General features: G+C 38.0%; 1 protein-coding gene and 1 long non-coding RNA gene across 3 annotated transcripts in view; one reads left to right on the plus strand and one right to left on the minus strand.

The window, feature by feature from the left end:
* The first annotated feature begins 209 nt into the window (after nucleotides 1–209).
* LOC142759977 (uncharacterized) overlaps nucleotides 210–23,068 on the plus strand; it is a 134,227-nt gene continuing 111,368 nt past the window's right edge. For both annotated transcript variants that reach the window (XR_012883221.1, XR_012883222.1), the window contains exon 1: nucleotides 210–284. This is a non-coding gene — a long non-coding RNA (uncharacterized LOC142759977). The remainder of the gene's footprint in view (nucleotides 285–23,068) is intronic.
* Nucleotides 10,234–23,068, minus strand: part of CRIM1 (cysteine rich transmembrane BMP regulator 1) — a 721,727-nt gene continuing 708,892 nt past the window's right edge. The window contains exons 14-17 of the mRNA XM_075862815.1: nucleotides 18,403–18,597; nucleotides 16,744–16,863; nucleotides 15,606–15,793; nucleotides 10,234–11,642 (exon numbers count right to left, since the gene is read on the minus strand). Of these exons, the coding sequence (XP_075718930.1) occupies nucleotides 11,466–11,642; nucleotides 15,606–15,793; nucleotides 16,744–16,863; nucleotides 18,403–18,597 (680 nt within the window). The 3' untranslated portion in view covers nucleotides 10,234–11,465. The remainder of the gene's footprint in view (nucleotides 11,643–15,605; nucleotides 15,794–16,743; nucleotides 16,864–18,402; nucleotides 18,598–23,068) is intronic.

Below are 23,068 nucleotides of genomic sequence, written 5' to 3' on the forward strand. Positions count from 1 at the left end.
TTTTGTTTTACAAGAGCACAACAGGAACCAGAATAAAAGTGTGAATACAGAACATAGCAATAATAAAAAATACACCATTTCCAATGACTTAATAATATGGTAAAGGCTGTAACAAACAACATGAAATAAACAATATATAGCACTCGTAATCTGGGAGATTAGTTTTTTGTTTCTTAAAAACAAAGAATATTATTTTTTCTGACAGGTCTGAAATGGCAAGAAAATTGTAATGACACCAGTTTGTCTGGAAAATGATTTCCCCTCTGCCTGAAATGTAAAAGCAGGTAAGATTAGATGTGCAATAATCTGAGCAAATTTCAGCAAAACATTTTTTTGAGCTCTTAAAGTAATACCGGTGGGATCCTCACTCCTTTTATCTTATTGTTTTTGGACTATGTTGGAGCCATTTAAATAAAGGTCATGGGGAGATTATTCAAAACTGATGCAAGGAAAAGTGGAGCGGTTGTCCATTGCAACCAATCAAAGGCTCTTTTTTTAAACTAAAGCTGCAATCTGATCGGTTGTTATAGACAACTGCTCCACTTTTCATTTGCACCAATTTGATAAATCTCCCCCTATTGTTGGCATTGAGTTTCCGCCTTTCTCTCTTTAGGAAAACATTTGGTTATTCTGTTAATCTCCATGTTAATAAATTAGCTCATTAGAACAATAAATTATATTTTTTTTTTCATTTTTGATTCATCATACCAGCCCAAGTATCTACAACAATACTTGGAAGTTCCTTGACATTACAAAGCACATTGTTACTATTTTTTTATAATTTTTTTTCCATTATTTTTTACAATAAGCACATCAGGTGTCGTACGTTTCCTTCCAAAGTTTGGCAAAAAAAATCAAAGAAAAAAAAAAAAAACATACAAAAAGATTAATCAGTGCAGTATCCGACCAACATTTTATGAGATGTTAATATTATGGCATAACATTGTAGCAGAAAGTGTGTATAATCTTCCAGGCAGTCATGAAGATCTTATTTCAATAATTTTCTGAATTAATATAAAGCTAAATTTGTAATTGTGACTTTTGTGGAAATGTGTCACGGAACTTATACTGGAGAGAGATAACATTATTTAAATTTTTAGAGACTATGATTTGGAGCCAGAAGATTTTATTCACTTCGGTAACTCAAGGGATTATAATTATCGGCATTGTAAAATGACATCCTTACTTACAATAACTACTACCACAAATCATTCTTACTACCACAAATCATTCTTATCTACACCTTTATGTACATAACAGAACTCCGACTCTACTCCACTAACCACTCCCATAACATATTTAATTCTATTCGTTAAGTTAGTGGGATTTTTGCTTCATGATGTAATTATCCATAGATGGATCCAACTTCACGTGATAAGGTATAAAATATTGGAAATGAAAAATTTTGTAATAAACAGGCAATGGCTTTTAGTACTTCATGAGTCCCTCACCGAGTATTTACAAATGCATAATCAATTATTAACTTTTACATCACTTTCACACATGTAGACTTCGTGCCAAAGAACCCATCCTTGTCAGGTGGCTACGAGTAACGTAGTTGGAATAAAGAGAAATTAAAAATCATCATATTCATCTTTGTACACAATTAAACCTGTCATAAAAAATGGCCTTGTTCCCAGGGCAACCAATCACAGAGCACCTTTTATTTTTCAACAGAGGTTTGAGAAATAGACACAGGTCTCTGATTGGTTGCTTTGTTGGTAGAAGGTATTGATAAATGAGATCTAATATATTGTTGAAATACCATTAAACATGTTTATCCAGCCTCAAAATTGTTTGCACAGAGGTAACGGCCAACTTCCCTTCCCCATGTTTTTACTAGCCCTAGGGTCCTTTTACATCAACAAATATTGGCCGTAACAACGAGCGCCGATCAACAAGATAGCTCGTTGATCGGAGCTCGGTTGCTCCTTTCACGTGGAGCTATAATTAGTCATGTATGGGGACGAGTATAGGTTACTACGATCACTCGTCCCCATGCATTTGTACATGGAGATGTGCTGCCGACAACGATAATATTTTCTGCTGCATAAACGATACGATCAGTCGAAGAATGAGCATTTGCTCATTCATCAGCTGATCGTTGCCCTAGGTACATAGGGCAATGATTGGGAACGAGCGTCCATATGAATTATCGTTTGCCCGATCATTGGCCCGTGTAAAAGGGCCTTTGATTGAACAAGCCCCAGTGGTGCCCAGAGTTGATTTCAGTCTTGTATAGTATATGGTGTTCAATACTTCTTTACAAAAAATGATGCCTTGGTTGTCTAGCCGGAAAAAATTACAAATTAAAACATTTAGGGGGCTATTAGTCAATGATCAAACATGTTCAAAATGTCATATTTTGTAAATAATCTTTTCATTCATGGGAATATTGGGTATTGTTAAACGATCTGAACCCCATAGGATTATGCATTCATTTTAAATAAAAAAGACTGTCTATGGGCAGCTTTCGATGGGATGTCTGCTTGTATAAGATGACAACCGATGTGCCAGACAAACATCGAACTGCTGTACAGACCTGAGCTCACTGACTGCCATAGGCAAAGGCAAGAAAATAAGTCTGCATATCGTAACATAGACCTGTCACTATGTCCCTTACCTATATTTTCCGATTTTCTTAATATCAATTCTATTCTACAAATACATTATACTAATGTTAAAAGAACAACACTTTTCCACTATTACAGTATTGGGTAATGATATTCATAACACATTGGGCTGCCCTATACTTTTGCTGACAATGATAAATGGCAGTCGATGTCATGGAACATTCTCTACATTGGACATTTGCATGTTTGAATATGAAACTTGGAAATGTAAAAAAAAAAATTGGAGCAGTGATGACAGACTATTAAACAGGTAATACTTCTATGTGTTTACGGGCATAAATATACTGGACCTTATCATACTTGTACAGGGAAGAGATTATCAATGTGCTGTGTGGTTGAAGCCCCATAACAGCTGCAATAACTATCCCACGACAATCATAGTATATAGGAATATACTCAGTCAAGCAACACCTGATTTACATACATCTAGAGTTGTTTTCTAGACACAGCGAGATATCACAGAGTAATATGGAAGTGGCATGTACATGCAATTTGTACAAAATACCTCTTGGAACAATTAAAGAATTATATGAAATAAAGGGCTAAAACGCATGCGCTGCATGATATAAAGAAGTTTGATAAAGGTCTTGTGAGTAGCCCAGGCCTTTTTGCTTACTGGAACTAGAGTTTAAACCAGTGACGTAATTACCATATGTGTAGACTATGTGACTGCTACGTTGGCATCGGTGCCGCCACTGAACTGCTTCCTGTTACATAGTCAGAACGTTTGCTTGCAGCTACCAATAGGAGAGCTCCCTGCATACAGATTATACAGCTCCCATTGAGTTCAATACTAGTTGTATAAGTCCATATGCTGTTAAGTGGTGGCTGCAGGTAGACAGAATTTTAGCACTTAGTTCTAAGACTGTGTGCAGGAAAGTAGGGCCATTGGTGCTATATATTTGAAAAATGCAGCTCTGACCCCTATGAAGATATATAATGGTGGACATTAATTAAAAAAAAACATAGTATATTTGGTGGGGTTTTAGTGGGCGTGGGACCATTCATAGTTTTACTATGGGGCTCTATGATTCCTGCACTTATCCAAGTTATTCATCTGTTTTGGGAACTGGGATTAATAGTCACAATGTGAAAGTGATATTCCAGTAGCAGCCCTTTAGCAAAAACTGCTTCCAATACTGTAGGTCAACTACTAATTTATGACACTTGGTCTGCATCATCCAGCATTGTTTGTGAGCTAATCTCATGTACATACTGTAGCATATAGACCACAAAAGGTCAAATCAGAGCTTATGTGCACAGAAACTGCCTACAACTTTACCTCATATCCACGACTTTTAGCTACTGAATATATGAAGTTATACATAGGACAATGTCAGAAAGTTGGACAATGCGATCTACAAGATCATAGTTAGAAATAAGGCACAAAAAAGCTACAGTAGGCAGGACATCTTTTTGTCCAGCATAATTAAAGCAATTTGCATAAATTGGTCGAATCACCCAAATTGCCTTGACATGGGTAATGTTACCATTCAGAAACTGCACTTTAGTGTAAATATAAGGTGTTGGCATTTGCATATTAGTGCTTTAAAAAAATACCCAAATTACACAAGTTATAGACCACAATCCTGACATTTTTCTAATATCCCCCTGCACAATATTTACTTTTTAAAGTTCTTAATGGTTTTATAGAAATATTGCTGAAATAATGGCGCATATGTGCGATGTAAGCGGATGTCAGGTAATGAGGGGTGACTTTTATTTACATGCTGCTTGTCCTTTCAGGATGCTCTATGTATACAATATATGCTTAGCTCTCTCGATGGCCCCCATGATTGTATCCCACATATCTCATCCATAGAGACTACGTGAGAAGCAGCTGAGGTCCCTAAGATCTGCTCTCTATCCCCAAGTGCGAACTTTACATATTCCTCCATATACTTTGACACTAGGAAATCACAGAACTCCTTTAATTCACTCTTATCAAGACACAATGAGAGTAAAACACAACATTAGCAAATATAAACGTCTATGGCCCAGTGTAGGGACCATTTAATGAAGTCTCTGCTAGAATAACTTTCTGCATTCTTACAAATTCAGCCCACAGAATTTATTGTAATATTTGCACTTTAAAGGGATTTATAAAAATGTGTCCAAAACAAAATTGCGACATTTCCAAGATCAGTTAGAAGAATTTGAATTCTGTGAAAAACCCAACAGAACAGAACTAGTTTGTAAATAATAATAGCAATCTAATTACGATAAATGAATTAATGAGATCCTGTTCATACTACCATCAGGCCTTCTGTTCTTAGAGGGAGTCTGTCAGGACTTTTGTCCACCACACACCGCTAACACCACTAGATAGGCTTAGAGGGAACAAGCCGGACGCTTCCTATTCAACGTGTGAAGATTAAAACGCCTTTTCCAGGGTGAGGATTTCAGCCACAACGCCGACATAGGTATGCCTAAACTAGAGGTGTTCGTGGTGTGGGAGAAAACTAAAATCCTGACAGACCTTCCATGGAGCTATGGCAGATATGGCGGATCTCTTCTCAAAAAAACCTCAATAAAACCTGACAATTCTTTTTGGCTTTAAAGTGTAACTTAACTTTAAAAAAACTTTTGACATGTCGATCGGTGCACTGAGACCCCACCGACCGCTAAGACGAAGCGGCAGAAGCCCTCAGGTAAGCGCTGCCTTGCTTATTTTCTGGTCGGCTTTATTCGGAGCGGTAAAGCCGATCAGAAATTAAGTGGCACAGCTCTCACCTGAGTGCTTCGTTTTAGCGATCGGTGAGGATCTCAGTGCTCAAACCCCCACCGATCAAAACTTCTGACATGTCAATATGACATGTCAAAAGTTTTTTTAAAGTTTAGTTACCCTTTTAAATGGGGTCTGTCAGGTTTCCAGTGTTTTGACAGAAATAAAGTATGAACAGCATCTTATTAGTTCAGTAATTAATTGCGGAAAATGATGTAACTCTAAAAGCAACCAAACATTTATGGAGCATTTACTGGGTTAAAATGCAGACATTTTTATATGCCCACAAATATTAAAATGCATTTACATTTTTTTTTTTTTTTGCTTGGAGTTCTAATTTTCAAGGGCTCCCTATACTATATGGCAATAGTGACAATTGGTTAGAATATGAAGGGTGTGTAGTATTGTAATATGCAACACATCCCACTTTTACCCTCCTAGTGGTGGACATAGTGTGGGAGGGGAAGGTGCAAGACACAAAATTGTGAAACAATGTATGTTATAAACTTGTACTCCATCCTGATTCTAGCCTATAGGTAGTGGCGTACAAAGAAGATGGGGGGACGAAACAAAAAAAAAAATATTAGACCCCTATCCGGTTATGCTTAACTCCTAAACACCCGGGAGATGAGATCCTGATGCCCCCATCCCATTTTTAGGACTTTCATGATTTTCCGCTTCCATGTTTGCTAACATTGCCCTATCGGTGGGGATCATACCCTCGGGCCCCCTCTCCAGCAGCTCCATAGCAACCGCAAGGGATACCTCTATATGTACACTGGGGTGTACATATGTGCTTATGGGGTATTATTACCATATAGTATAAGGAACCCTTTTAGCAAAAGAAAATGACTTAATTACTATATATATATATATATATATATATATATATATTGTAAGTAGATTTAGCAGTAATGCATATTTATTTATATTTAGTGGCTTACGTGGCATTAGTGTTTGCAGTGTGCTGTCACCATTTTCCTGTGTGCTATATATATATATGCTCAAATGAGGAAATAGACGCAGCACTCCAGGAGTGGTTGCAAAGATAGTGGTTTATTCAAACATGTACAGAAATAGCTACGTTTCAGTCCTCTCAGCAGGACCTTTGACAAAGGTCCTGCTGAGAGGACTGAAACGTAGCTATTTCTGTACATGGGTGAATAAACCACTATCTTTGCAACCACTCCTGGAGTGCTGCGTCTATTTCCTCGTTTGAGTATACAATTCAGGACCGTGTAGATGACGGTCAAGGACGCATAGCACCGTGATACTTTAATTCTCTGAAGTGCTGCTTTTTTCTACCTAATATATATATATCATGAAACCATTGAAACTGTGGGTTGTTACCATTACTAAAAACTTCTACTTAATAAAGACATATTCATGGGTGGGAATAGGACTTCAAACAGCAAATTAATGATTTTATTAGTTTAATAGATTGAACTCTGCCCAATAAAGATTTATTTCTTTGTACGTGTTTATTTTTATTTGACACTTGAAGGAAAAGCATATAAAAATACTATTTGTTCCGATCTGATACAGTATTTATAACACTCAGAAATATATTTGAATAGATTTATAATGTGTTCATGGCTTGATCTATAGTTCATAACCTTAATTAATTTCACTGTCTAATGCAAGCTACATATTAGACAAAGTGCGGAGGACTTATTGTACAAATGAACATTGTACATTGCAGTATGTAGAGAGTGTATATATATATATATATATATATATATATATATATATATATATATATAGTCATGTGAAAAAGTAAGCACATACCAATATTTGATCTTCATTCAAACAATATATAAATATAACGGTAAAAAAACAAAACATAAGGAATGACTTGACAATAATTTATTTTGCAAAAATATCACAGATATACTACTTCCTTCTGTGGATCTAATAACTGCCCCTCTAACAGAAACACTACCTTAGGCTGGGATCACACGTTGCGGTACTGTGCCAAGCAGTTAAAAATGTGCTGCAAAACCCCATGCTTATTAGGCTGGATTCACACGAGCATGTTCGGTCCGTAAAGGACGGAACGTATTTCGGCCGCAATTCCCGGACCGAACACACTGCAGGGAGCCGGGCTCTTAGCATCATAGTTATGTACGACGCTAGGAGTCCCTGCCTCGCTGCGGGACAACTGTCCCGTACTGTAATCATGTTTCCAGTACGGGACAGTAGTTCCACGGAAAGGCAGGGACTCCTAGCGTCATACATAACTATGATGCTAGGAGCCCGGCTCCCTGCATTGTGTTCGGTCCGGGACTTCCAGCCGAAATACGTTCCGTGCTTTACGGACCGAGCATGCGCTTAGAATCCAGCCTTACAGTGAACTGCCAGTTTTGCAATGTTATTATTAGCCGCATAGATTTTAAAGGTGAAAGACATTTTTAATGTGTTCTACCTGCAAAAACAGAGTGACCAATAACCGTATCACAAAAAAAAGCAGCAACTGGTGGTAAATCGCGTGCGCATGTGAACCCAGCCTTAAACAATTAAAATTAGAGTACGGTCTACACGATCAGGTGCAAATGATTCAAAACTTGTTAAAGAAAGTCATGGAGGAATCGTTCTTATTTCAATCTCAGACATTTAGTTTGGTTTGCTTTGTTGTTAAAATGTGTGATTTCAGCATGCCCAGACCCAAAGAGCGTAAAGCTCAATGGGGCCTTCAGAAAAAAGGTTATAGATGCCTTTGAGTCTAGAAAGTGATTTTAAAAGATTGCCAAACATTTGGACATCAATCATTCCAGTCTCTGGAAGATCATCTACAATTTAAAACTTGCCCAGGCCAGACCAGGCCACCTCAGCAAGTTCAGTCCGAGAGAAGGATGCATGATGCTGAAAAAAGGCTCTAAGAACCCCATAATTTCAACACAGGACCTACAGGTAGCTCTCTCCGCTATTGATGTTAAAGTACAAGAGCCAACCATGTTGCACAAATTAGATCCAAATGGGAATTGTGCCAGGAGAAAACCTTTGCTGTTCAAAAAGGTCCGAGTAAGACTAAAGTTTGGCCATGAACATCTAGGACTTGTGGAAAAATGTGCTGTAGGCAGACAAGTTATTTGGCCACAGCAGGAGAAGATATTTTGAAAAAATCCAAAAACAGTTTATCACCAGAGGAACCTGATACCTGTAAGGCATGATGGTGGAAATGTTATGGTTTTGTGGTTGCTTTGGTGCGTCAGGGCTTGGGAAGTTCATCATCATAGAATCCACTATGAATCCTTCATTTCACCAGAGGGTGCTTAACGAGAATGTGCGATTTTTTGTTCAATTACATTCGATTTATTTTTATAAACTGTTTGAATGAGGATAAAATGTATCCGTATGTCCACATATGTAAAAAAAAAAAATCCGGAAAAAAAACAACACAACTTTACAAGGGGCGTCCTTACTTTTTCACATACACAATATATATATATATATATATATATATATATATATATATATATATATAGACATACATGTAAATTCTGCATAAACTCTGCAGATATATTGTAAATAATATCGAACATTCAGTAGCCTCTATTCTACTAATGCACATTGCATACGCACATTACTGTGTATAAACAATGAGTTACAGTTGTGCTATGGCCACATGTGAGATCTCTAATTTATTTTGCATCTGGTATTTCCTCTTAATAGTGAAGCTCAACATTTGAGGAAACATCAGACTGTTAGAATGACTCCAGCATTGTATATGTTTGTTTTTTTATTTATACGAATACAATTTTTTATGGGAATAAAAAACATTCCAAGGCAATGCTCACATTACAGTATCATTCCCCACATTATTCTCGAATGCAGATTAACTTTTAGGGGTCATTATTTTTTTTTCATTGATTTTAACAGCTATATAAAACTGCCCCTAATCCTTTTCACCACTGATGGGGAATAGAAACATGCAGGGAGCCATGCAGGTCAAAAGATTCTATCGTTTGACCTTTCTTGAGCCTTTCTTAAGTCCCACATGTGTTTTTTCCATTTATATAGTTGCAATGTACTCTTTCCATATCTGATTCAACTGAATTTCACCTCACGATATCAAACAACCAAGTCCAGTTCCTGGGCTTGTTCAGCAAAACAGAGAACATAGAAAAACAGAAGAATATACTGTATAATAAATTAAAAGCCCCATCCCCAACTCAATATCCAATGTAGCAGGACTTTTGCTTATTGCTGAAGTCACTGTGGTTTTCAGGTTCACACGGACATATACACACATTTTACATAATGCATATTCACGCAAATACACGTGAACCAGTACAGAGACAAAAAGCACACACAAACACAAAAGAAAGTAAAACAGTAGGTAGAATTAAAAATAAAAAAAAATGCCTGCATCCTTATCTGAACTGACAAGCAGTTAAGCATTGGTATGGAATGCTGGTTTTTAATGTATATTTTACGGGTAAATTTCTCTTTCTTGGCTAAAAATACATTCAACAGGAAAAAAAACCATATAAAATTATATATATAAATATTTATATATATATATATATATATATGTATATATATATATATATATATATATATATATATATATATATATATACACACAAATACTTTGTCATTTTAGCATAATATACATTTACATAAATATTCCAATAATGCTAAAGTTTGAAGAAGCATATTCTCCTCAATGACTTTTTTTTGTAACTTTTTTTTTTTTTAAACTCAGCTTTGAAAAAAGGTGCTTGAATACTATAAAATTAAGCAACTCCAAAACAGCATAGCAGTTTTCTAATTTGCACAATCAGTAACTTAAAAAAAATCAACTGAAAAGAGTGAAGAAAAAAAACCATTAAAATAAATGGAAGAAAAAAAAATGCTCAGCCCCACCCCCACCCCCACCCCGTCTGCACTTATTTGAAGCACAAGTTATATTTTTTTTCCAGCAAGCTAACGCCAATGGCTTTTCTTTAATGTTGCCTAAAACCGTTGCCTCTCCAGCATCAACAAAAGTTAATAGCAATTTTAATCCTTCTCTTGGTAGCGCAAAAATGAAACAAAAGTCACACACACACATATGTTCACACACACGAAAATGAAATAAAAACAAATAAAATAGATTCAACAACAACACCCTATTATAAATGAAATATTAGAACAGTATATGGTGAAGGTCTTAAAATGTTCTACTTTACTGCTCTCTGGAAAAATAAAAATAAAAATCCAGTGCTCAGATATAGATATATATTTATATATGAAAAAAACACCTACTAAGCCCTCTGTAATTTTACCTTAATCCAACTGGCCAATAGCTAAAATCAAATAAAATGTATTTAAAGAAAAAAAGCAGCACATTTTCTATTGTTTTAGAACCTTACCCATCATGTCTACCTTACTGCAGCTATCATCTGCTTTTTGCATGTTTTTTTTGTTTTATTTAAAACATCATTATTTGTATTGTACATTTGAAGAGAGATCAGCTTAGAAAAAAGATTACTTGCAGCTTGAACATGGCTGTGATTTGTACATAGCATTTTTTTGTCTACGTCAACCGGTAGCAAAATTTGTAAAGACCACTCAATTTTCAGCATTGCTTTCTTGTGATATAGATTCTGAGATGCAGGAGAAGCCAATGTCTTTGAATGGGGGGGGGGGGGGGGGACCTGGGATTCTCACAGCATAAGCCAGTATTAGCAACTTTGTGAGAAGAAATTTGGTGGACTTCTATACATATTTGCCATCCTTCAGCATCCGATTAAGCTCTTGTGACCTCTCCTTTGTCGTAACCCAAACTACGTCCCCAACCAACCTGAAAAAAAGAAAACATCTCTACAGCTATGTTACAAGCAGATACGCATAAGCCAGTTCTCCAAACTTTGGTTCTAAGAAAACACTTGGTCAGTTGTTACAAAGGGGAAGTGGGAATGTTTGTTTTGGCACATTGCAGGAGACGAGAGTTCATCTCAGTAAGGTCTCGACTGTACATGTCACACAATCCAATAAGCAAGTGCACGGTTCTAGTTTTTTTTTTTTTGTATAGCAGGCTTCAGTCTTTTTCCCATCCTCTTGTCTGTTTTATTTTCCTTTTTTCAAAAGGAAAATCCATGTGATCGATGTCTGGGCGTTCCTCACACAGTTTGATAGAAATTATCTGCCTGGAGGTTGTTCTGTTTTTGCATACTGTAGAAGCCACTGTATCTAGAGTCTGGGTCAGCCATTCGTAGCATCCTCTGTGAGCTGTCCACTTGTACCCTAGTCCCTTTCTTGCAGTCCACATACACCAATTGGTTGTTCAGGCAACTCGGCTGTAGGACACATAAAAGTTTACAATTAATATTGCAAACGTTCATTTAGCACTAGTTATATAGTGCCGAAGAACGTTGGAACAAATACTTAGACCCAGTTGCTCCAAGGCCACAGTTCTTACTTTTAGGCCACAAGGCTATACGGATATACTATTTCAATATAGCAATATTTATCAAGAAGGATCGGAACAATGATCATATATGGGGAGTCGAAGGAAACACCCAAGAAAAGAGGTTGGCAAAAGAATGTGGAGAAGGTGCAGTGAGTTGTTGATAGGTAGGACTGCACGGTGAGAAGAGATATTCAAAACTAGACAGGCCCTTTAATTCAGTTTTATGGCATATCGGCTATATATGCTATGCATGGCGGGACCGTTGGAAATGGTTGCGCATGTGTGGTCACTCTCCATTACAGAAAAAGCCAACCCTTTATTCTAATCTTAGAAAAGTCCTTCAAGGAAGAGTGACATTACAATATTATACATTTATTATATTGATGAAATAAAGGCTCTGTAGTCTAAGGCAATGTACCCATTTGGTGGATTTTATCTGCTGCTTAGAGGTCTGTGGATTTTGATGCAGATTTTCTCATGGATTACACCCATTGCATATGAAAGGGTAAAATCTTTGGCAAATCTGTAAAAATCTGCAACAGATAGAGCACGCTACTGATCGCATCCACATGCATTGTAATGTACTTTAGTTGCAGATTTTTTGACAAATGCTACAAGGGCCCATGGCCTTATTGTCATAAAAGGAGTTTTACAATGGAAGCTGATAAAGAGACCCAAGGGGCATAACTGGGGGGCTGGCAGGGCATTTATCCCAGGTGCTGAGTGCCAAGAGGGCATCAACAAGCGACTCTGCCCTGGTCAGGGTATTTAGATGCAGGGCCAGGGAAAGCCTAGCTAATAGTCTGAGAGACCCTTATGATGACATTTTATTCTGATCAACAAAAGTATGTAAATGTGATCGGTGTCCGGTTTAACACGGAGTATCGCTCTAGCACATTTCTGTCTGTTCATGCACGGAATGGGTTAAGCACACAGTAAAAATGCTCACATTCCCTTGAAACACCTAAATCTTGTGTTCCCTGTGGAATGTTCTGAATGTGACAGTGTGAGCAGACATGCAAAGCGAGAAGCAGTATTGCCCTGGGCCGAAATTCAAATATTCACGATATTAGGTTTCTACTCGACTGCTTTAACCTACTCCTCTTCCACAAGGTAGAAGGAGACGTACACTTATCTATACACCCAGTGTACAATGTCATCCTGCATCTGTCTCTGCATACAATGATTGACACTGCTTTTTTCTGCTGGTAATGGACAATAGGTTGTATTTAAAGCATACATTATCATATATTTTTTGGATTCATTTAATGAGGACATGCATATGTGAATTATGTATATACCTTCTATTTAGCACATACAGTATGTTAGAACGGTCATTTCTTTTAGGTTTACACACAATTACTATTTTATTCTGCTTTGCTGACGCACAGATGTCTACTATGAACAGCCATGGCCGCCAATTTGTTGCTTGCTGCAATGTTTACTCTGGAAATGAGTGACTTGACAAGCTATCCACGCACCGGGCCAATTGTTGGGGTCTGGTATGGGACTGCTAATAGGCACTACTGAGGATCGCAAGCACTTGTTATCTCTCATGTGTCAACAGTTAGCGTCGGTGACATATATGACAAATTTATGGCCAGCCTAAAGCGTATGTCAAGTTGTGGGTTTTAATAAGATATGAATGTCAGCACTTTTGGGTCACGCTTACTTGACCTTTAATTTCATTCGAGTTGCTGCTTGATTCTTTTTTAGCTCAGCTTCATTAGGACAAAGCTGTCACTTGTCACTGCAGTTTAGTCACACTGTCTGAATGGAGTCTGAGGTAGTCCAAAAATCAAGCTCCTGTCTCATCATTGGTTTAGACTGCTGCACTGGCCGCTCTGTACTTTACACTGCAGCTGTGCTTTAGATTGGTGGCAGTGGTTAAGCACAAGCTCACCAGGTAGTCAGTGTGTGGAGAGTTGATTTCCATTAAAGGACAAATTATTAACTACAAATAAAGCAAACCTCAAAATATATAGATAAGCTACCAGTGCAAGAGTGTGCGCAATAATTGTTTTTCTAAATAACTTGCACAGTAGATTCTGTCTCTAAATAGCAGCACAGAGTGGCCACGGTCCATGCTTCAGGCTCTACTATGCAAGTTATTGAGAAAAACCATTATTGTGCACTCTCCTGCACTATAATAACTTATCTATATAATTGGAAATACTCTTTAAAGAGGCTCTGTCACCAGATTATACGTGCCCTATCTCCTACATAATCTGATCGGCGCTGTAATGTAGAGAACAGCAGTGGTTTTTATTTTGAAAAATCATTTTTGAGCAAGTTATGAGCAATTTTAGATTTATGCTAATGACTTTGTTAATAGACAACTGGGCATGTTTTTACTTTTTACCAACTGGGTGTTGTACAGAAGAGTGTATGACGCTGACCAACCAGTGACCAATCAGCGTCATACACTTCTCATTGTTCCAGCCCATTGTTAGTGTGATTGTGCAATGAAAGAAGCTGGGCTGGAACAATGAGAAGTGTATGACGCTGATTGGTCACTGATTGGTCAGCGTCATACACTTCTCCTTACAACGCCCAGTTGGTAAAAAGTAAAAACACGCCCAGTTGTCTATTAAGAAACTAATTAGCATAAATCTAAAATTGCTCATAACTTGCTCAAAAATGATCCTTTTTCAAAATAAAAACCACTGCTGTGATCTACATTACAGCGCCGATCAGATTATGTAGGAGATAGGGCACGTATAATGTGGTGACAGAGCCACTTTAAGGTCTTGTCCACATGCAATGGAATTGCTGCAGAAAATTTCTGCAGCAATTCCGTTGAAAGTCAAAGGCTTTCCACTACGGCAAAAACGCACCATTTCCTGCGTTTTTTGTGGCAGAAAATGGTGCGTATTTTGCTGCATTTTTCCCAATGCTAGGAGATGGAGACATCTCCTATGAAAAACGCAGCAATTCTGCACACTTTCCATAGCAGAAATTGACATGCTGCGGTCCGAAAAATACGCCCCACAGGTCAATTTCGGCTTGGAAATTTTACGCAGCATGTGGATGAGATTTGTTAAATCACATCCACTATGTTGCTACTGTTTTCTGCAGCGTTTTTTTCCGTCCGATATTCCGTCCAGAAAAAACACGGCAACTCCGGAGTGTGTGGACGAGCCCGAAAGCAGTTGTCTGAGATCAAGAGAAAACAGGCCAAGGGGGAAATGGCATAAAATAATAAAATAAGCATTAAGAAATGCTTCTTTTATTATTTTATGCCATTTCCCACCCTTGGCCTGTTTTCTCTTTATCACGGACAACCTATTACACTAACCAGAGAGAAAAATAAGATTATTGGCTAACTGCCACATAGATAGTGAGGCATCAAATTCTCAATAGGTTGGCTTCTGGAGATCTGCTTTATGTTATGAAAGGGTATATTAGATTGAATTTCCACAATAAAGGGGTTATCTAGAATTAGAAAAACTGGTTTGCTTTTTTCAAGAAGCAGTGCCCCGCTTGCCCATGGGCTACATCTGTTGTGAAAGCTTAGCCTCGTTGGCTTGAATAGGGCTAAGCTACAATATCAGACGCAACCCATGGACAAGAATGGAGTGGTTTCTGGGGATTTTTTTTTTTCAAGCCTAGATAGGATTTTCTTATTTTGCTTCTATAAGAACATCTACATATAAAAATACACACCTACACTTGTATTTTTGATAGGCATTCAATGCTTTTAGGGCCACAATATAGTTCCGTCATGCTTAAAATGGTAGCCATGCCGTATATTATACTTGTCTATAGTGTAAATGTAAAATTGTAAATACAGTACAGTAAACAGCATAAAATGTGATTATATGACATATATCATGTAAGAATCCTATACCTTTGTAGGTGTCCGATAACAGGGTACTGGAATCCATTGCTTTTTCTTATTTATAAGGAGAAGGACTATGATGATAATCAAAGCCGTCAATATTGGGATTGAAACCCATGCAACTGAGTGAAGTGAGGTGTCCTCGCTCGGCTGAGGTCGGTCTCCTTCCCTGTAGTTCACTTTAAGATGACCCATTTCTGGATAAATAAATTGTAACAAGATCATTACTTAAGAGAGCCTCAGTATGTCATTTTTTTTACGCGCTCCATCTGTCATTGCATAACCCCCATATTCACCTCCTAATCGGTTATGATCATTTTAATTCTAGAAGGTGGTGACATCATAATAACATAAATAGTACAATTAATACCATAGTGATTTGGGACCATAAGTCAGAATGAAGCGCATATTAATATGGACATAAACATACGTATAGTTCAATGGAGTTCAAAATAGTGCATATTATAGTAGGTACTAAGCAAAATATAAAGGTAATACCCAGAACCCCATTTACCCAGAAGACAGGAAATATCCCGGAGATGTATGTGCTCCCGGACAGGTTTCCTCCACACAGTACAGTAACGTGAGGACCAGAATCAAGCATACTACTAATACTAATGGAAGACCTACCCGTACTTGCATCTATTTGAGGCTGCTCTCATTGATCCCAGGAAATTTTTCACACATTTATTGCACCATGATAAAGAAGCTTGTTCATGAGAAAGCATTACTCAGGAGAACCTGCCCTAAGTGCTATATTATAAGGTATACAGTAATGGTAACAGGGCTAGTTAAAGTTAATCATTGGGCTAAAGGTTTGTTTTCCACCAATATAAGTTAACGCCACTTTCACACGGTAGTGTTTTAGCCAGTATTTTGCTTCAGTATTTAGATGGCAAAAGTAGTAGTGGATCCAAATCACGGAAGAGGTGCAATTCTTTCCATTATACCTTTTCTCTCTGTAGGATCTACTCCTAGTTTTGGCTTATAAATACTGATACAAAATACTGACCAAAATGCTGCACGATTCCTGGAACAAAGGCCAGAAACATCAATGGCTGGGCGCACAATGTGTCATAAATGATCAGAAGATAGAAGTAATCTGAAAGTCACAGAGAAAACGATGTAAACTATATGGAATCCTCACCTCTATGGTGGTGAATGTCATTCTCACTTGGTGTTGGCCAGTGAAGAAAGTCATGATCGTTTCTTCCTCTGTGATTTGTCTTCTCAATAGGGATGTTAGTGGGTTCAGGAATATACATCTCTGCAAAACACAAACGATTTATGCATCTGCTTTGCTTTCCGAGCCAATCCTGTCATTTTAGATATAATTGAAGGGATATTCCTATCTTAGACATTTATGGCATTTCCATGGGATATGCCATAAATGTCTTAGATGGAAATACGCCTTTAAGTTTTGTTTTTCAAACCTATTGACCCAGAATCCTTCACCCATTAATGGCGAGGTATTTCATGTTTACTAAAACAGATTTTTCTTCCACTTTTAACTACACAACTACACATATACCTCAGAAATGAGATGAAAGTCAATAGAGAAAGACTGCATAGAAGTAATAGTAGCTTTATGGGTTATTTTAACATAAGATATTATGCACAGGTCTGGATTCAGTCTTAAAGAGGCTCTGTCACCACATTATAAGTGCCCTGTCTCCTATATAAGGAGATGGGCGCTGTAATGTAGGTGACAGTAATGCTTTTTATTTAAAAAAACGATCTTTTTTCACAACGTTAGGAGCGATTTAAGTTTATGCTAATGAGCTTTCTTAATGCCCGAGTGGGCGTACTTTTACTTTCGACCAAGTGGGCGTTGTACAGAGGAGTGCATGACGCTGACCAATCGGCATCATGCACTCCTCTCCATTCATTTACACTGCACTAGCGATATAGTTATATCACTATGTGCAGCCTCATACACAAGCCCTAACATTACTACAGTGTCCTGATAATGAATACACATGAAATCCAGCCTGGACGTCATGTGTACTCAGAATCCTGACACTTCTGACTCTGACTCTAAACGAGATTTGGTTTCACTTGCCGGAATCTCACAAAAAAAGAGTCAGAAGTGTCAGGATTCTGAGTACACATGACGTCCAGGTTGGATTTCATGTGTATTCATTATCAGGACACTGTAGTAATGTTAGGGCTTGTGTATGAGGCTGCACATAGTGATATAACTATATCGCTAGTGCAGTGTAAATGAATGGAGAGGAGTGCATGATGCCGATTGGTCAGCGTCATGCACTCCTCTGTACAACGCCCACTTGGTCGAAAGTAAAAGTACGCCCACTTGGGCATTAAGAAAGCTCATTAGCATAAACTTAAATCGCTCCTAACTTTGTGAAAAAAGATCGTTTTTTTAAATAAAAAGCATTACTGTCACCTACATTACAGCGACCATCTCCTTATATAGGAGACAGGGCACTTATAATGTGGTGACAGAGTCTCTTTAAGAAAGACATAGCAGAGCTAAAAAGGGGTTCAGAGGTGGGCATGAAGGGAATGGGTGGGTTAAATTATCGAGAAAGATTACAGAAATTGTGGTTATTCAGTTTGGAAAATGAAAACTCACGGGTTACCTAGTTATTAGGTATATGTTTAAAACAGGAGCTATACAAGATAAGCAATGTATTCACAGAATTAATGGGCTTTTTATGTAGATTATATATGCATAATTTGCACAATGGTAATTTTGCCCTTTAAAGGCTACAGGGATCCATCTCCTTCTATACACATTTCTTAAAATGCATGAAAACACATTTAGAAAGGCAGATATTAGTACCTGGACACATGGGGCAGCAGCTCCCTTCAACATTTATTGGTTCCACACAGGGCAAAGGTGGGCAGCTGACGGTGGAGCAGAGGGTCTGTCCTTGCAAGCAGTAGCAGTGTGTGCAGCTGTCAATGTCCCATCTCTCTTCGTCTGCATAGGTCTTGCCGTTGAAATGGCAGACAACTTTCTTTGGAATTGTATCCTCTGTGATGACAAATAGTTATGCATAAAACAGCTTTAAATGGGAAAACCATAAGTAACAATGTTGTCTACAGATTAGTATGGTGAGGATACAACGTGCTGGTTTACTTTAGCAGGTAACAAAGACCGTTCCTCTACATGAACCAACATTCATTCATTTATATTTTTATAGTTCTCCTTATTATAGTGACCCTGCTCTCTTTAGCTGCTTTATCCTGCATTTGGAACAGAAAGCAGGGGGATTGACGGAGAGTGGGACGATAGCTCACAGTATTAACAATATTATGTGCAGAGTGAATGCAGGGGGCGGGTAGAACAGGAAGTCTCTGTTTTATAGTTTAAACCAATAGCTTCAAAGCAGGAAGTGATGTCAGAAAAAGGATGGTGTTTTGCAACCTCCGCTGTACAACCAGTAACATGAAGCAGTCGTTTTTATTGCCTGTGGTGTCAAGAATTTATAGTGAACCTTGGAAACTTGCATTTATGAAACAAGAGTGAAAAAATTTGAATAGGTCCAGCTTACTAAAATATTAACATTTGCCCAGAGTTTAACTTGATTTTTGTTACAAGAATAATCACATTGGAAAACAAAACAGTCAATGAAAAATTGCAAGAATTTGAATTTTCTGATTCTAACAAGTTTTAGTTTATTGAACCACAGCAAGAGTAGATGGAAATATTCTATGCATCTTGAAACTGGTGTACGAATACAGCTCTATTTATAACGGATAATAAGGACTTATTACCCAGAAATCCTCCCGAAGCTTCACGTATAAAGTATAGATTCTGCAGTCATTTATTAACATGCTGCCCAAGTCTTAATATACTGTACCTTCCAGCCTCAAATAAAAATATGAAAAGTGTACAATTAACCTGAAGGTCAAATAGACAGGAAGATAGTATAGTATTATTTCACTTATCTGGTTTCTATTGTAAAAAGATCCATAGCATAGGTTAACATTACTACTGCAATAATACGTTTCTATTGTTGAATGATAATAATAAGGCCACTAAATACATGATGGGCACAGAATACTAAAAAGATGGTAGCAGGTTCTGTAATCCAAGTTCCGCTGCAAGAATCACAACAACAGTGCATAGTATTGTGATCATGAGATCTTATAGATGAATACAGGAATACACAGTGAAAATCTGAGACATTGTGCCGCAATGATGTGGTATAAGTGTAGCCCTTTCATTTTAGAGCCTAAATTATAAAAATGACACCTGAAGTCTGATTGGCTGCTAAGGCAACACCTTTGCACTAGTTTTCATAAATTAGCCCTTGGGGCGCGGGTTCCTTTCCTTCATGATGCCTCTAGGGCATGTACAGACGTGGCAGATTTGCTGCGGAATTCCACTGCGGACAGGGCGCAGTGGAAAACTGCAGCAAACTTTTTTTCGGTTGGTTTTTATAGCTTTTTAGGTAAGTTGGTGCAGACGTTATGGAAAACAACTGTGCAGAAATTAGCTTGCGGTGCGCAATTTACATTCCGCAGCATGTTGCGGAGAACCGGCGGATTTTCACCGCGGATTTCAGCCTTTGCAATGCAAAGACTGAAATCTATCGCAAGTCCACTGCGAAATCTGCCACGTCTGCATGGACCCTCAAATATGCTAATTCAAATACCCTCAAATATGCAGATTCGTTGCATATTTGCCGCAAGTTTCCGCTACGTCTGAACGTTTCCCTATGGTGAGACTGTTTTTTACGACAATGTATTGTTTTTCATGATGGTGGCAGCACTGTATATAGGCAACTGTATGGAAGAGTTATTTAACCTACGTATGGCATGTTATTTGGGCACCATAATGTATGACGCTTATAATAAGGCATTGTATGGCACAGTTCTTTGTACCATATGCTATGTACAGATGGTACCGCATAGGGCATCATTCAACCTAAGACCATCCCTGACAGTGAGACTCTCGGTGTATCTATACGCATGACTCTGGAGCTCTTGCTCGCATTGTGGTTGAAAACAAGAGTCTGAAGATTCAGACCTTTATATTCTGTGCGGTATGTAAATTAACATCCATTTGTGCCAATCTTGTGTGATGTCACTCCATTGCTTTGTTGTGTCTGTGTCTGTGTCTTACATGATGCATACATCACAGTGAATAGGAGCAGTAGCTCTTAAGTTATTATTGAATGGCGCATCACTGTGATAAATTCTGGGTTGTTTAAAACAGAATTTAAAGAGGCTCTGTCACCACATTATAAGTGGCCTATATTGTACATGATGTGATCGGCGCTGAAATGTAGATTACAGCAGTGTTTTTTTATTTTGAAAAACAATCATTTTTGACGGAGTTATGACCTATATTAGCTTTATGATAATGAGTTTCTCAATAGACAACTGGGCGTGTTTTACTATATGACCAAGTGGGCGTTGTACAGAGGAGTGTATGACACTGACCAATCAGCGTCATACACTTCTCTCCATTCATTTATACTGCAGATCGCGATATAGCTATATCGCTATTTGCAGTCACATAAACACACTATAACGCTACTCAAGTGTCATGACAATGAATATACATTACCTCCAGCCAGGACGTGATGTGTATTCAGAATCCTGAACACTTCTGTAGCGTCTCTGTGATTTACAGCACAGCAGGCGTAGTCTCGTGAGATTATGCTGTAAACTGTCACTCACAGCGAGATCTCGCTGTGCTGTAAATCACACAGACGCTACAGAAGTGGTCAGGAGAATGAATACACATCACATCCTGGCTGGAGGTAATGTATATTCATTGTCATGATACATGAGTAGCGTTATAGTATGTTTATGTGACTGCAAAGAGCGATATAGCTATATCACGATCTGCAGTGTAAATGAATGGAGAGAAGTGTATGTCGCTGATTGGTCAGCGTCATACACTCCTCTGTACAACACCCACTTGGTGATATAGTAAAACACTGTCCATTGAGAAACTCATTAGCATAAAGCTAATATAGGTCATAACTCCGTCAAAAATGATCGTTTCTCTAAATAAAAAACACTGCTGTAATCTACATTATAGCACCGATCATATCATGTACAATATAGGCCACTTATAATGTGGTGACAGAGCCTATTTAATATTTATTCTGATTTTCATTTGTCCCGACTTTTAGAATGTGTTGGGACCTATTGTGGCATTGTACAACCTTTAGGCTGTAAGGAGTCTTAATACAACACTCATCAATACAGTTTTCATTCATCTGAATTCTGTTGGATTGATAAGACAAATCATGACATGCTCCATCAGTGCTCGTATTACGGAGCTAGTCGTAATATGGTGCTGTATGGCGGCACATATGTAAATAAGTTAGACATTTAATGACTTTGAACGTGTGCGCGATTATCAATGCACAAAAGTAAGCAACAACTAAGAGCCAATCTGGCCATTCTGAAAGTATTGATACATGAACAAGCTAGAGTTTAGTGTGTTAAATGACAAAGTCAGCGTCAGCACATCAACAACTGCTTGCTTTGTAAAACAGGCGTCATACCGAGCGGACAGGAATGAAAGTAGGACAAATCACTGTATAGAAATTATTGAAAGTTAGTGAGCTGAAAGGTCATTTTAATATGAAGTAGCAGCGTTAGATTGTAGTTTGGGGGAAGTGCAGCAGCCGTTCTGTCTGTCTTATTATCTGAAATGAAATGAACAGCAGGCGTGGAATGCCTATGGCAGCAACGAACAAGCAGAGCTGCACAGCGAGTGACAGACATCCACATCATACAATCTGCGGCACTGCCTTCAACGTGGTCATGTCTACACTTTAGCATCTGACACTGAATAACGTTTCACCCTATAATGACATTGCATCATTGCTGCAGGGTTAGGTGGATACTTTACCCTTGTTTGACTACAAACCCATCGTTGTCAGTTTGCTCTGAAATACATCAGGTCTGAATATCTGCTGACTTTAATATAGTGAATAATTTGTTTGAAGTCATAGTTCAGAACCTAAGGAACCCAGTACCTGAGGCATATAAGCCGGGCCTAGAGAATATTAATAGGACATTGGCTAATGGTGTCGTTCTTTAAATGGGTTATTTGGTTGTAAAAAAAAACATTTTTAAACACCCTACTATAACATTTAAGTTAATAGAAGGTTGTCCGCTATTATAGAGAGTAGAAATCGACTACAATGAGTGTCTCTTGCTTTGGAGGACTCAACATGTCCGTGCATTAAATGGATGAGCCATTGCTTTCAAGATCTTTATATGGCCTGAGGAAGATGCCGGTGCGTCATTGAAACGCGTAGCCTTCTTACTAATAAACACTATTAATAATTCCTGCATCTTTATTGAGTAGCAGCGCCGTAGTCATATCCCCCTTTTTCTACCTCTATTTGATAACATTGCACGGTAACCCATTGGCGTGACCGTTTGGGATTTCGGCAGCAGCACTCTCCACGATCTACATTTAGTTCTAAGCGATTGATCTATCCAGCTGTGGTAAGCATCCATTCGTCATA

Source organism: Rhinoderma darwinii, chromosome 4, assembly GCF_050947455.1.
Source record: "Rhinoderma darwinii isolate aRhiDar2 chromosome 4, aRhiDar2.hap1, whole genome shotgun sequence".
Classification (NCBI taxonomy): Eukaryota; Metazoa; Chordata; class Amphibia; order Anura; family Rhinodermatidae; genus Rhinoderma; species Rhinoderma darwinii.